The 15,539-nt window shown below is 39.6% G+C and overlaps 1 protein-coding gene and 1 long non-coding RNA gene across 3 annotated transcripts in view; one reads left to right on the forward strand and one right to left on the reverse strand.

The window, feature by feature from the left end:
* Positions 1–6,371, reverse strand: part of nt5c2a (5'-nucleotidase, cytosolic IIa) — a 25,742-nt gene extending 19,371 nt beyond the window's left edge. For both annotated transcript variants that reach the window (XM_031873066.1, XM_031873065.1), the window contains exons 1-2: positions 6,343–6,371; positions 3,744–3,865 (exon numbers count right to left, since the gene is read on the reverse strand). In XM_031873066.1, coding sequence (XP_031728926.1) covers positions 3,744–3,844 — 101 coding nt within the window. In that variant the 5' untranslated portion in view covers positions 3,845–3,865; positions 6,343–6,371. The remainder of the gene's footprint in view (positions 1–3,743; positions 3,866–6,342) is intronic.
* The window catches only part of LOC116397557 (uncharacterized), a 256,577-nt gene that overhangs the window by 54,493 nt on the left and 186,545 nt on the right, over positions 1–15,539 (forward strand). The gene's annotated exons all lie outside the window — the stretch shown is intronic.

Consider the following 15,539-nt stretch of genomic DNA (forward strand, 5'->3'; position numbering starts at 1 on the left):
TGTTGCACTTATTGTATTCGTACTAGTTTGTTGCACTTATTGTATTCATATTAGTTTGTCTCTGTACGTTTGCTCTGGTTTATGCTCTTAGATGCTTGTTTAAAGGAGATGTACTTATGACTTCTGGTGACTCGTAGTTCTCTTGAATACCGATGATGAATACACTTATTGTAAGTCGCTTTGGATAAAAGCGTCTGCTAAATGACTGTAATGTAATGTAATTTACGGAAGAAAGTACAAATATCTACAAGCTCTGATTGGTTGTTCCTCGTCACATGGCATGCAGTGGGCATCCAAAAGATGAACTATAGTATATAGGAAATAGGCGTTTGCTCATGGCGACGGCGTTGCTCTTGACAACAATGGATTTGAGGGCGCAAAACATGCGACATGTGAACAACCCCTATTACAACATCAGTAATAAGATCTCCCTCCAGTACCCGCTATTGATATTTTATCAAAATCTTACATATTCAATAATCAACATACACATCTGACATTTCAAAGCATCCTTTTGCTCCATGCTCTGTTCTGTACTTTTCATTTAAAATAAAGTTGCTTTTAAAGCTTCATCACGTGTTTAAGCTCAGGAAACAACAGTTAAAAGAATAGCTTGTTCTGGAGCTTTCATGCAAATCACACAGACTTCACTCAAGTGTCAAGCTCCACCTTTAAAAGGTGGAGTCAGCAATTCTAATCCAATACACTTTTTATCAAATTCAGCGGGTATCTCCTCACAGTTCACTAGCTGTCCATTCTGTGTGTGTGCTGAACACAAAGATCCAGTGTGTATACACAGCCCCAGCTCTGTGCCGCACAACACTACTGCAGACAATAAGCAACAGGGTGCCTAAAGACAGAGGCTGTGGTAGCAACAGGGACAGGACATCTGGTTTGGGTGTCCAGAATCTCTGACTCCACCTTCAAGCCAATGTGGACATGAACATGTACAGTTCTAGGATAACAACTTAGTACGGGGCCTTGAGTGGAGGTTCTTTGTTTAAATGATGTGTGTTTACAGTAAAAGGCACCCTGTGGAGTTTTGACCACTAGTACAGCTGTGGAGTATGTTTTGTATCTACTGCCGTGTTTCCATTCATTACCTAGAGACTGTGGCAGTCTGCCATAGTCACATTTAGTGTTTCCCACAGGATTTAGAGAGACTATGGTGGGTGGACCCCTAGCCCCGTTAAGGGGGTCTCGGGGTAAACTCCTCCGGAAGAATTTAAATCAGTCAAATACATCAATCTTGTGCACTTTGAGAGCAAAATGAAAAGGCTAGATCTATGAAAACTATTCTGTGCACTAATTGTGGTGGAATGTAGCTAAGTAGATTCAGGCTCCTCAGGTACTGTAATTAAGTACATTTTTTATTTTATTTACTTGAATATTTCCATTTTATGTTCCTTTGTACTTCTACTCCACTAGAACGCAGAGCGATATATCGTACTTTCAACATATATTTGACAATACGAGTCACCGGTTAGGCTACTTTACCGATACAGATTCTTAATACAAAATATGAATCAACTCACAAACTATGATGTGTTATGAAGAAGTATATAGCCTAGTTATTAACTATGTAAAGTACTTCAAATGAACTCCACCTTCACCAGCTGCAACATTAAAGTGATGAACACATTAATGCATCAATAGATGTAATCCAATGATATAGGCCTACTGTATATATCATTTGAAATGGATCATTGTGCATGATGACAATAGTTGTACTGTTTGGTACTGTGGTAGAGCAGGTCGTCCTTCAATCAGAAGATCGGCGGTTCGATCCCGGCTCCACTAGTACACTAGTTCACTAGTACGTGTCGATGTTTCCTTGGGCAAGAGACTTAACCCCACATGTCTCCAGCAAGCTGTGCCTGAGGTGTGTGAATGTTAGACAGTGCTGATGAGCAGGTGGCACCTTGCATGGTAGTCCTGTCATCAGTATATGAATGGGTGTGAACACAAAAGTATAGCATCAAAATATACTTCAAGCACCAAAAGTAAAAGTACTCGTTATGCAGAATGGCCAATTTCATGAGAATAAATATTTATTATATCATTGATAATAATGATTGATGTATTCATGTGATCATTACTTTAATGTTGCAGCCGGTAAATGTGGAGCTCATTTCAACTGCTTTATATAGGCCTACTTAATAATGATATACTACTTCATAAGATCCCAGAGGGTCCCAGGTCCACTCAACAGTCTCACAGAGTCCTGAGGCAGACACTGACTGGTACATGACCAACATGACCCCCACTCTGCTATCCAGCAAACCAGCGAGAAATGGCAAAGAGCCAAGGAAACAAGTAACTGGTGAGTCAAGTGGAGCATCAATGATGCAGGGCTGGGTATTATTATTTTACAACTACAGTCAATACAATACCAAAGTTTCACAAAATTGCCATAAAATACCAAATTTATATATTCTATTCCGATAGCTTACCCTGAGGAATATTAAAGGTTTTGACAAAATTGTTTTATGAATTTGATAAAAGAGGCCAAAGTTGTCACACACAAGCAGCTGTAAGAGAACTTTGCCTCAATACAGAACAGGCATATTTAGAATGAATCAACTACTACTTCGTTAAGGATTAAGTCAACAAGATTAGATCTTTTGATGTGAACTTTGAGACATGTTTTGATCCTTGATGCTATGGACACACCAGAATGCCCAAGACGCAGATACTTTTCTCAGGAGACCAAACCGGAGCTTACACGAGTACGATAATAATCAGCAGTAGACGTGTTATAGCAGTAATCTGTTGTCACTTTACAGCTTTATAGGTGCTAACTTCCAGTTCAGTTTCCTGTTGCAGTGGAGTAAATCCTTTGCAGTATTAGTACACAGCTGACTGTAGTGACAGCCTAAAAATAAAACCCTGAAAGCTGTGTATTGTCTTGTAAGCCCCTTCTTCACAATCGACCCTTTGCTAAGTCCCGCCTGCGAACGCAGACTGACCAATCATAGCGTAGCACGGTCCAGCAGCTATCCGGCTCTGCTCCATAGACGCTCATCAGTGGTTTCAGATGTTCTTTGTGTTCAGGCTGGTTTAGTGGAGTTGGACCTCGTCGTGGTTAAATATCGTGTTATAGTGATGCTCGTTATCCGGAGAGGTCTGAAGGAGATGTACATTTCTAAATCATTATGTTTCTAAAACTTGTTTTTACGTAAAAATGAGTGGCACTAATATTAGCATAGTACGTTTGGACGTCATGAACTAGCGTTAACATGTCTACGGTACACTAGCTACTGAAGGTAAACTGAACGTCTACACCACAGACTGTGTAGAAGAAGTGGACGTAGTCGTCGTGACGTCACCCATTGGTTTGTGGACTGATGTTTGGAAACCTTGAGTTCGGACTTTTTGCCATCGCCAACTAATGAGGCTCAGCCAGGATCTTTATCACTTTGAATTAGCTCGTTTATTTTCATAATTACTAAAAAAATATCAGGTTCCTGTCAGATTGTCAACAACAAACCAAAATGACTAATTTCTCCATGAACAAAGCCTGAGCCTCATTTCTACTTAGTAGGGGGAACACATCTGCTCGAGGAGGATGTCCTTCTGCATTAATGTATCTGAATGGGGTTTTATCATAGATCATTAATGTGAAGCCTTTCTAATGCATTGAAATAACATCACACACACACACTACAGCCAATAAACATAACCTATTTGTCCTGGTTTAAGACTTTAGCAGGACCTTTCTGCCAGTCTAAACTAACACCTACCTGTGGTGAGCTTCACGTCGATACTTCTTCATGGCCACGCCGTCCATATTGGCTGGTATGTCGGCATAGTTCTGCAGACGGTCACTCCACGAAGTTGTCATCTTGAAGCGTACCAACTGTTTCTGTGAGGAAAAGGAGCTACTTGTTAAACCCAGAACCACACAACTGCGCTCAAGTGAGTCGTCATCTGCAGAACCTTGGTCAAGCCAGCAGGCGCTTGAAATGCAATGCGTGTCTATTCGTGGTGTTACGGTACAAGAGCTTGGATAGCATGTATAGTAATAACAATAATAATATTATAACCTCTTAAGCATTTTTATTTTATAACCAGCAAAATGTGGGAAAAATATGAATATCATAATGTCATTTGAGCTGATTTTGCCATTAATATTCTCAAAAACTGTAGAGCAAAATCTAATGAAATTAGACATGGACATAGTAGTGGTCATCATGAACAGAAATGTTTTTTATTACAGATCAAAGTTTATTATTTGATCATATTTTAACTTTCAAAACCCTTTTTCAATTAAAAAACTTAGTGTAACTTCAGATGTTATTATACTTGGATTTCATATAATGTACAGCATAATGTTGTTTTTGACTTGTTATATCATTTAGGTCAGGGGTCGGCAACCCGCGGCTCTTCAGCCCTCTGTTGCGGCTCCGAGTCTCTACTCTACTATGATCTCCGTCCACACGTTTCAGCATCGTGTTCGAGATGATCTCCGTCCAGACTAAAACGCCTGAAAACGAATATCACGTGAATATTCACGTACACTGGGCATGATGGTGTGTGCCGGTGTAAACAGGAAGTAGATTGGTTGCTTAGTTTAAAAAATACGACAGAATAATAAAGTATCTTTAATAATGAAAGCTTGTGTTTGATACTTATAAACTCAAACACACATTTGGTGGAAAGTTTTAGAAATTTTATTTTTCAGACTTAGTTACAGCGCTGTGGATCTCTCTCTCTCTCACATCAAATTCACTTTAAAATCAACACTTACAGGTTTACTAGATTATGATCCATAAATGTGGTCAACACACGTCTCTCACTCGTTTCCATTGTTGTTCTCACTCGTAGCTCTGCTGGTGTCTGAAGTCTGTCTACTGGAGAGCATTTACTGTTTTGTTCCTTTACAGTTTATGTGTGTGGACTTCACAATAGTTAAGAAATATAAGAAAACAATAATATGAAAAGGAAAGTCCTCCTTTTTGTGTCCATCCTCCTCAAAGCCGCTAACAGTGACTTCAGACGGCCGCTCCGTAGGTCTGATAACGCCGCTGGTCACGCCGCTCACTAATCGCTCCAATAACAGCTGCTTCCTCCACATTAATGCAGACTTTAACTGAACAACAGCTGCTAGTAAAGACAACAAGGTCAGCAACACCTGTAATCAGTTGTCCATGTTGAATTAACCAGGTAGTCGATCGGTAATCAAGACTGTTATTGTTTGTGATCTTCCGGGAAAAGGTCACGTGATAGGGGTGTGACGAATCAGGTAAGGACACGTCGTGAACCAAATCAAGTAGTGAACGTGGGCGTCTTCGTCATGGTTTCTAAACGTATGCGTTTACGAGCGTCCACATGAAGCGGAGTCCCCGGAGTTTTCAAACTCTTCTGTTTTCGGTGCTTTGAAAACTCCGGCGTAGTGTGGACGCTCAGTGTAAACGTAGCAAAACATGTGTTTTCAAATGTGAACGTAGTAGTGTGGACATGGCCTCAGGCTTTGACAAAAAATAACATGGAAATAAATGACGGTTGTATTTTTTGCAAAGTGGACAATCTTTCAAAGGAACAGCTCTTATCTTGGAGTTTGAGGTGATACTGTGTCACTGAAAATAGCAATAAAATATCAAGAATTGTCTTAATTCTTGTTCTACATTTTCATAAATATAACAAACTAAAGTTTTTGTATATATAATATAACCAAATATAAAACTTTATAAGATGTGATATCAAATAGCTTTTGCGGCTCCAGACGAATTTTATTTGGTGGAAAATAGGGCAAAATGTCTCTTTGGATAGTAAAGGTTGCCGACCCCTGGTATAGGTCTATCTCCGGGCTTTTTGGGCTATCCACGCCCCCGTACCGTAACACCACGAATAGACAAGCATTACATTTCAACCAAGGTTCCGCAGATGACGACTCACTTGACCGCAGTACCACATACATACATACACACACACACACACAGAGTCATTCAGCTTGTGAGACTCTGATAACATGGGAGATTATGTAATATTATCATGTTAGCGTTATCAGCTGCAGGACCACAACACTTTAACGTGCATAACGTTAATGAGTCTTCTGAACATGAGCAGAGACACCGAGGCTAAGCTAAACTTGTCCCGTAACGTTAGCTTCAGATGCTAACGTTAGCTCATGTAACTGCTCCGTTATGTTTCAATCTTCTGACAGTTACCGCTATGTTAGTTTAGCCAGCGAGCTAATTCACCTACTGAAGTGAGTTAGCGTTATTGTATTTAACGTTTTAAACATCACGTGATAGGAAGTGTGCGGGCTTTAACCGGGTCTCCATTTGACTAAAAACACTCTTTACTTGTGGACAAGAGCACGACAACAACACTACTCACGATGTCGTGTTCTCCTGGTTCTTCTTCTTCTTTTCTTCTTCTTCTTCTTCAGATGGTGAATTGCGGCCGCGTGCAGCATTATCGCCACCAACTGTAGAGTTACAGAACTCTTTTCTCGTGTGTGTCATCAGTCCTGTGTTTGAAGATAACACGTAACCGCGTGCTTCAAAACACAATACTTCATCACTTTTTTGGGAAGATTGTTTTTCAGGTCCATGAAGTACGTCGTTCCCTAATAGCCTACCTTTCTTACATTTGTATATTTGGACAAACAGGTGACTTTTTATTTACTTACCAGGGACAGTGCACATTATCAAAATTTCAGTTTCCACCTGTGTGGAATGTGCAAGAGTTAGCTAGAGAGCTCATTTCCGTATATAGTCCCTGGACAGGTTATTACAAATGAGTGGCCTAATATTATGAGTACAATTCATCAGCAAACACTGTGGTACTGCACTGTACAGCACAATACTATAAAATACATAAATGCAGTACAAAAGTAGCAGATTTGTCAAATCAAGTGGAGTGAGTAACAGCAGTGTCAGAGATGAGGTAGCATGATTATTGCAGGTTTGGTTTGCTTCATCTCTTTAGTTTTTGTTTAAAGCTTTAGTAATTAGAGCTTTCTCTGAACTCGATAAGAAGACTGTTCCAGTAGCTCTGACTGACAAAAGCCAAACCTGATCCCCACAGTCCCCTCTGGTGCTTCACGGTGTTGCCCTGCTGCTGCTATCCGTCCGCATTATGAACTGACTCAGTGTGGGAGGTGCAAGCCCATGTAGAACCTTAAAGACGAGGCAAGCATCTGCAAAATGTTTAAAACTATCCAAACTAAATAGATTGTACTATATTGCAATGGTGCTATTGGCCTTCGGGTCAAGGGTGTTAGAGTCTTTGTAAAGGGACTCAACGGGTTTCAGAGTTGTCATGCAAAGAGTCTGCATTTGATTGCAGATATCACAGTTCCGATGAGTGTATAGATCATTTTAGATCAGTACATCCCAGTGCCCACTAATCTACACATCTGGATCCTTTTCTATCTCCACCCATTAACCTCTGCCACTGTGTCTTGAATTCATTCATCAACTAACTCTACTTGCTTTTAATCCATTTTGGGGTCGCTTTATCTGCGGTTTCATGAATGCATCTTGAATGCTTACATGAGCTGGTGCCCATAAAAACTGCATCATAACCTAATACTTCAATATAAAGATTGCAATAATTCATAAAAAGATATCCTGTCTACATCTTGGAGCGGTTTGAGAGTTACCTGGGCTGTACTACATGCGTATCAGGATTTGCAGGGGGTTTGATTTCCTCTATCACCGCAGAGTGAATCATTTTCAAATGAATATATTGTTCACTTGTTACCTTAACTTTTAGCTGTGGGACATAAAATGCATGTTTTACCATTATCAGGGTTTTTAGAAATATCAGCTCTATGTTCCTTTCATGGAGAAACATGTTGACAAATTCAATGCCTTTCTGCTTGAATGTACTTGATCAAATGTGGAAAAATGTATCACTGGTTAAGGCAACAATGGTGGAACAGCTGGCATTAAAACAATTTGACACATTGATTCTGAATTCTTCAGGTATATCTGAAATAACAACATTAAAAAAGGTTAACATAATCGTTTTTGAATATGTTAACCTTTTTGTTGAGTAGCCTTATGGCTCTGCAGATTTGCTCAATAATTTACCACTAATTATACAAAACAGAAATGTGAGGGGTCCGTGTACAAAGTATAATTCGTTTTCTATTGTTGACATTGTATAATGACCAATGTCAGTTCAGGGTTATTAATAATCTCATTGGACTACTTGTGTTTATGTAAATGTGTCGTGTGAGGTCGTTGTTCACAGCCGATGCTGCCTCAACGGTAACGCTGTGTCTGTTACTGTCACATTGAATGAACACGTGCACCAAAACATCAGCTTGTTCCATTATCCAACTTTAATAATGAACTTTGAGTAAAGGAAGTAGAGAATCGTAAACAGAGACAGCTCGCCTTCAAAGTAAAAGTTGCGCGTACATAAACAAATATTCTAAATAATGAACTGTCATAAAGTCATATTTCTGCCACTTTCCCACAACTGAACGTGAATAAATTGGGTGCAAACTCTGAATTATTTGTATGTAATGATTCATTATATCATCAATTTATTTATTTATTTAAGGCTTTTTAATTAAAGTATTTGGGTGAATTTCTCCGGCTGTGGTGTAGAGACGTGTGATGAGTCTGACTGTAGGAAGAGTTGATTTACTCTGAACTTTGACTTTATTGCTGGCTCTGTTATCATGACAATAACTCCACTAAGCTATCCTATTTAAAATGAACTTTTAACTATTCTACATAAAATATAATGAATACATAAATAAAAATCATTTTGCAGGATTATCCTCTGGGCTGTGAGTGCTTCATCATCATGACTATCAAACATACTCACAGTTATAGTACCAACCCAAACGTAAACAGCATTTCTAAGACAGCATGCAGTCTGCAACAGGGTGCACATGTTTCTGCTCACAACACAGGTCTGTATTACAATACTTATTAACAATAGTAATAACATACAAAACGTACTTTCACTCTTCAAATTGCTTAACATTAAACAAACTACAGAGGTTTTCTACCTGTGAGTGCTGCTCATTGGCATCATGGTAACATGGGTTTCAGGCGAGCCAATCAGCTCCTTCTCATCTAAAAACTCTATTTCAGACTCTTTTGTCATCTATTATCAAGTAGGACTAGTTCGAACACACTGTACACATGAAAAGCATAATTAAGTTGTGCAATAACTTTATGAGAGAAAAATCTGATCTGCTGGTTATGACCTCAGTATTTGTCCTCAAATGCATGTGTCAAAGCTTGTCAAAGTCAAAGTTTCATGCTTTATAGTCATTTAAAATGGTCCATACACTGTAGTTAATAAACAGGTTGTGGGTTTTATTAACAACTTTGAATGAACACTGAAATGCTCCAGAACAAACTCACCTTTTCATATTCAGGTCCTGAAAGAAAAAGCACTAATATCACAAGCAAAGTCCTGCATTGGAAAACAAGTGTGATCAGGAAAGTTTTAGGGAAACTAAGTATTAAAATTAAAAGTGGTCTAGTATATACTTTATTAAGTAATGTCCGTTTAAATATTAGTAAAACATTTCACATCATTTAAATTTGGAAGTGAGGTCACATCAATTTAAGTTTAGCCAAATACAACAAAAATCATATTTTATTAAATTTATGATTATATTATTTTTTTTATTAGTCTGTACATCATATGACATATGTCATTATTCACCCATTCATACACTGATGACAGGGGCTATCATGCAAGATACCACCTGCCCATCAACTAACTGGGTTTTGTTAAAATGTTTCTTCCATTTTATTTTGACTTTCCCTGCCTCTTGTGTCGTGTGCTCACTTCACTTCCTGCCCTTGCCTTTTTCCTGCCTTTGTGATTGTCTGCCCTGCTGTGTCTCACCTTCCCAGTGTATTTAAACCCGGCATGTCTCATTGTCGTTGTGCTACCTGCTCTGCTGATGTTCCCTGACTGTTGTCTGACTGTTCTCTGATTGTTCCCTGACTGTTCTCTGACTGTTCTCTGACTGTTCGCTGACTGTTCCCTGACTGTTCTCTGACTGACTGTTCCCTGACTGTTCTCTGACTGACTGTTCTCTGACTGTTCGCTGACTGTTCCCTGACTGTTCTCTGACTGACTGTTCCCTGACTGTTCTCTGACTGTTCTCTGACTGTTCCCTGACTGTTCTCTGACTGATTGTTCCCTGACTGTTCCCTGACTGTTCCCTGAATGTTCTCTGACTGACTGTTCCATGACTGTTCCCTGACTGTTCCCTGATTGTTCTCTGCTCTCCTCTGCCGTGTTCCCTGTTTAGAAGTTTTGTTTTCTTGGACATTTTTGTTTCCCATTTTTTGACTCCTCTGCTCCGCCCGTTTTGTGTTGAACATTTTCTTTATTAAAAGCACCAGTATTCAACCCTCGGTTTCCCGCGTCTCCCTGCATTTGGGTGCGTCCTCTACTACGCCTTTAACCCCGATAAGCGTAGGCACAGCTACGGGGGGATTGGTGTGTGACAGCAGTCACACATGGAATCACACAGTGTGTGGGCTGGGACGAGGAGCTGGATGATGAAGATGATTTTAAATTATATTTCTGTCCTGATTTTTTATTCAGTTTTTTTGTTTATATTTTTGTCTCCTCCATATTTGGATAAATGTTATCTTTGCAATCATTTGCACAAGTCATTTGTCTTTTGCCTCAACAATGTGTCTTTTTAAACATGAATACTTGCCAGTGCACGGGCAGAGAAAAACAAAATGTCCATTTGGATAATTGTGGAGCGGCTGCTTTCGCGGATCTTCAACAAAACCAAGGCCGACGTGCATCCTGGAAACCGAGAGGCCGTCCTCCAGCGCCTGTTTGAAAACATATGGGCTGGAGTTGAGGAAGCAGATTATGAAATCACCCCAAAAACCTTTAAAAGCCTCGACAAGATCATTTTTACGGACCTGTGCAGAGGCCGCGCTGCTTTCGCTGAAACTAGAAGTTGATCGCCTCCTTCAAAGACCTGATGACACCACCAAAGAAGAATAGCACCAGCCACAGGTTCTTCTGCTCCGTGGCTAAAGACATCTCCAAGCCCTCCACTCCAGAGTTCCCCAAAAGCAAAATGGCTCCATGCTTAACAATTACATATTGTTAAGCATGTATAACTGTATAACTGTAATAACTGTCTCAACCAACATAAAAGTGATCAATAAAAGTGAGTTAAATTGTATATTTCTGCTCATCTCCCTTACCCATCATGAGTTCTTTAGGCAGCTGTTTTTCTGTTGATTTTTAATCTGTTTTATGGTGTTTATTTTAAGATATAATATTATGTTTAAGTTTCAATTTACATTCAGAGATGGCATTTTATTTAAGTCTGCCAACATGCAATTAAAGTTTGCATATTTGACATTGACTTCAAATTTTGCACTCAGTTATTAATGTTTTCAAAATAAATTATGCTCATTTAATTACTGTAATCATCAGTCATATTTCCATATTCTCCCTTTTCCTCTTCACCTTTTATATTTTCCTCATTCTTCTTCTACTATGGTGAGATGGGCGTGTCCATGTATGACTCAGCCACCAGATGGAGCCAAATGTAATACTTCATCATCTGTTCTTTTACACTTCAGGGTCTAATATTGTGCCATCACAGGCTTGTTGATAATCTGAGAAATTAATCAGTTATATTTGTTGCCAGTGAACAACCAGAGGAACCTTTTTGGGGCGCTAAGGCAGCTTTATATAAGAGCTGAAACTCAAAACGCTTTACATTTAAATGAAATATAAAAGAAGAAAGAGACAAAAAAAATATAAATAAATAAACATCAAGCATTGGTTTAAAAAAAACAAAACCATATTTATACATACACCCAATACCTACACACACACTTACATACATACATACACACACATGGTTTGCTCACAGACACAGTAACGTTGTTCCTCAGCCTGTGAAAACAGTAAGGTTTTGGAAATAGATTGTTTGTAGACTGTTTGTTTTAAGAAGAGTATATTTAAGTGTCAATTTATATTCAGAGATGACGTTTTATTTAAGTCTGCCAACATGCAATAAATGTTTGCATATTTGACATTGGCTTCAGATTTTACACAGTTTAAATACGAGTCAATTTGACAATGACCTCTCACCTCGTGAGACAAAAGCCTGGAAGACTTTAAAATCACAAAATAAAAACCATGAAAATAAAACCATAAATTATACATAATATATGGCATAACATTACAGCCTCTTTAACTCAACCATTTACCACGTGAAGTGTGATAAATCTCTGAGGGTTCAGACCGATGGAGAGACCGAATAGTCGAGACGATGGAGAGACCGAATTGAAGAAAGAAGAGAAATTTGTATGTTCAGGAATGCCATGAAAGCATTGTTGTTGTTTTTATATGTACACATGCTCAGGACTACAATGTACAATTTCATTACAGAATTGTGTTATGGCTACCTCAGTTTTACAAGTTACCTGTTCCCGATGTCTAGCTCAGTTCTCCATTCTTTGCTTTGTGACAGTAACCGTGTTATGTACTTTTAACAGATTTCAGGCGGAGGAATTCCCAATGTGTTGGCTTCAGGAAGATGTCCAGTCAATATGACTGAGGATGTGCTACCTTGTGCCACTGAAGCTGCTGACTGGTCAAGGATGAGCCTCTCTCTGCGTCGTACCAGAGTATCAGCTATTGGGACTGATCCTTTTGCTTCTGAAGAGGAGAGAGAGCAGGCAGGAAGACGTTTCTCAGAGGCTTTTGGAGATCTGTCAGTGTTGTTTGGGCCATTGCAGGATGCCCTACAGCATCTTATACATGTTGCATCTTAAAGAGAACAAGATACAAGACACCATTACAGTACTATTGTAGTAGTAGTGGAAGATATTGTTAATATTTCCTTGTAAAAATACTGAAGTTTTACAATTCTTGTTCAAGGTGGCATTTGTGGATGAGTTACAGACGGAAGACTGTTCAGATAACTGTTAACAGGACTGTACCTGTTCACCCACAGTCTGACATGACCCTAGATTGTAGATTAGTTTAAATGTTGTTGTGATAAAATGTCATTGTATTCACAGTATTGCCTCTGGAATTCTATGCAGCTGTGTGCTTTGGGTTATAATTCTAGTTCTGTCCTACAGTATATGTGTTGCTGTGATGGTGAATCCCAAACACAGTGTCTGTTTCATCAGTTCAAAAGAAATGTGTCATCTTTGTGTGTTAATGTCATTACAGCTGAGATGGAAGGCCCACTGCTGGTGCTGCCGCAACTTCGCAGGATAACAAGAATGTATTGCAGACCTGCTCACAAGAAGTGAAGCCGGCCCAAAATGCAGGACTCCAATGAGCCAGGACGGGACTGTTGCTGTGGCCGGCCTGTTGGAATTGATAGCGACTGTGAGGGGCCATATTTCCAATGTGGGACTAGAGTTTTTTTTACATAGTGGTATAAGTACTCGTTAAAACATCTGAATCCACCACAAGTGAATCATTTGAAGATGTCAGTTTGTTCTGGAGCATTTCAGTGTTCATTCAAAGTTGTTAATAAAACCCACAACCTGTTTATTAACTACAGTGTATGGACCATTTTAAATGACTATAAAGCATGAAACTTTGACTTTGACAAGCTTTGACACATGCATTTGAGGACAAATACTGAGGTCATAACCAGCAGATCAGATTTTTCTCTCATAAAGTTATTGCACAACTTAATTATGCTTTTCATGTGTACAGTGTGTCCGAACTAGTCCTACTTGATAATAGATGACAAAAGAGTCTGAAATAGAGTTTTTAGATGAGAAGGAGCTGATTGGCTCGCCTGAAACCCATGTTACCATGATGCCAATGAGCAGCACTCACAGGTAGAAAACCTCTGTAGTTTGTTTAATGTTAAGCAATTTGAAGAGTGACAGTATTTTATGTTATTACTATTGTTAATAAGCATTGTAATACAGACCTGTGTTGTTGTAGGAGACTGTCGTATTAAAAAGGCTAAAGAAAGGCTAGTGACCAGTGTTTATTGCGATGACGTAATGTGCTCAGTATGTAGCGCTGGATTAAATGAGTTCAGACAGGCCAGAGGATAATCCTGCAAAATGATTTTTATTCATTTATTATATTCTATGCAGCATAATTAAAAGTGCGAACAGTAAATGAACTTGAAGGATTTTACACTGAATAGCTTAGTGGAGTTATTGTCACGACAACAGAGCCAGCATTAAAGTCACTGTTCAGAGTACATCAACTCTTCCTACAGTCAGACTCATCACACGTCTCTACAGCAGTGCACTGCACGTGTTCATGTGACAATAACACCGACACAGCGTTAACGTTGAGGCAGCATCGGCTGTGAACAACGACCTCACACGTAGCAGACACATTTACATGAACACAAGTAGTCCAACGAGATTATTAATAACCCTAAACTGACATTGGTCATTATACAACGTCAACAATGGAAAATGAATTATACTTTGTGCACGGACCGTGAGCACCTGTAGCCCTTTCTGCCTACAATGCATTATAAAGACTAATCAGGATCTGCTTATAGCACTGTATGATCATCAAGGTATATCAAGGGACGACTGTGGCTAAGTGGACAGCAGGGCCGTCTTTCAATCAGAGGGTCGGCGGTTCAATCTCCGGCTCTGCTAGTCGCATGTCGCATTATGAACATTCATGAATGCTTAAAACTACAATTATACAGTGCCAAACAGATTATAACACAAATATGTTTATGATGCATATTAGACATTGGTGTCATAGAAAGTGCGACCCATGAATGTTCCAACAGTAATCAGCGCGTGTAGGACAGTGTGTGTGACAAGTCTCACATGTACAGAAGTACTTTACGGTCCTTTAGAAATATCTGAACACATCCGGTCTGCAACATGTTGGTCACTGACGTCCACTCATGGCTTCAGCAGAGACACCTGGAGGGACTGTGATCTGCAGCACTTCTATTATTCACCATTAGCAAACAATGAGAAGTGTTTGTCTTTTGTGTGGGGTTTTTTTGTGTTAATGGTTTTAGGTGCTTAAAAAAAAGGATAATTTAGAGGTTTTTGTCTGCTGTTGAATATAGTGGCGGGTCATTTCTGGCCCTTAAGACGACACAAGGGTTATTAAAGCAAGTCTGTCTGTCCTGCCGTCCATCCCTCTGGTCCACACACCTCTCTAACAAGGAGCAGTGAAGCTGCTCTGGAGGCCGGTTGTGGAACAGCACCTTCCTCACACTTCATGGTGGTACCATGCCTGTAGATGAAATGTTGTCTCAGCAGATGCTGGGATCAGCAAATGTATAAACTCACATAGGAAAATAATCTATCTCACATTTGTAGAAGTGCCTGTGGTATCTGTAAGTATTAGCCCGAGCAGCCAGCACAAACACAAGGTTTAGTCTTGAAGTCCTGAGGTGAAACCATTTTTCAGAGGCGGAAGATGTGAGGCGTTCCCTGATGAGCCGCTGTCCCTGGACCTGTATCCTCGCAATCCTCTGATAAGACCACGTGCTCTCGCAGGGGGACAACATCATCTAGACTCAAGGTTTAATGAAGGGAGCTGAAGATGGCCTGGCAGCACGCAGGACTGTCACTGTCAGCTCAGCAGAC

The sequence above is a fragment of the Anarrhichthys ocellatus genome, unplaced genomic scaffold (genome assembly GCF_004355925.1).
Source record: "Anarrhichthys ocellatus isolate YVR2014 unplaced genomic scaffold, GSC_Weel_1.0 scaffold68, whole genome shotgun sequence".
In the NCBI taxonomy this organism is placed as follows: domain Eukaryota; kingdom Metazoa; phylum Chordata; class Actinopteri; order Perciformes; family Anarhichadidae; genus Anarrhichthys; species Anarrhichthys ocellatus.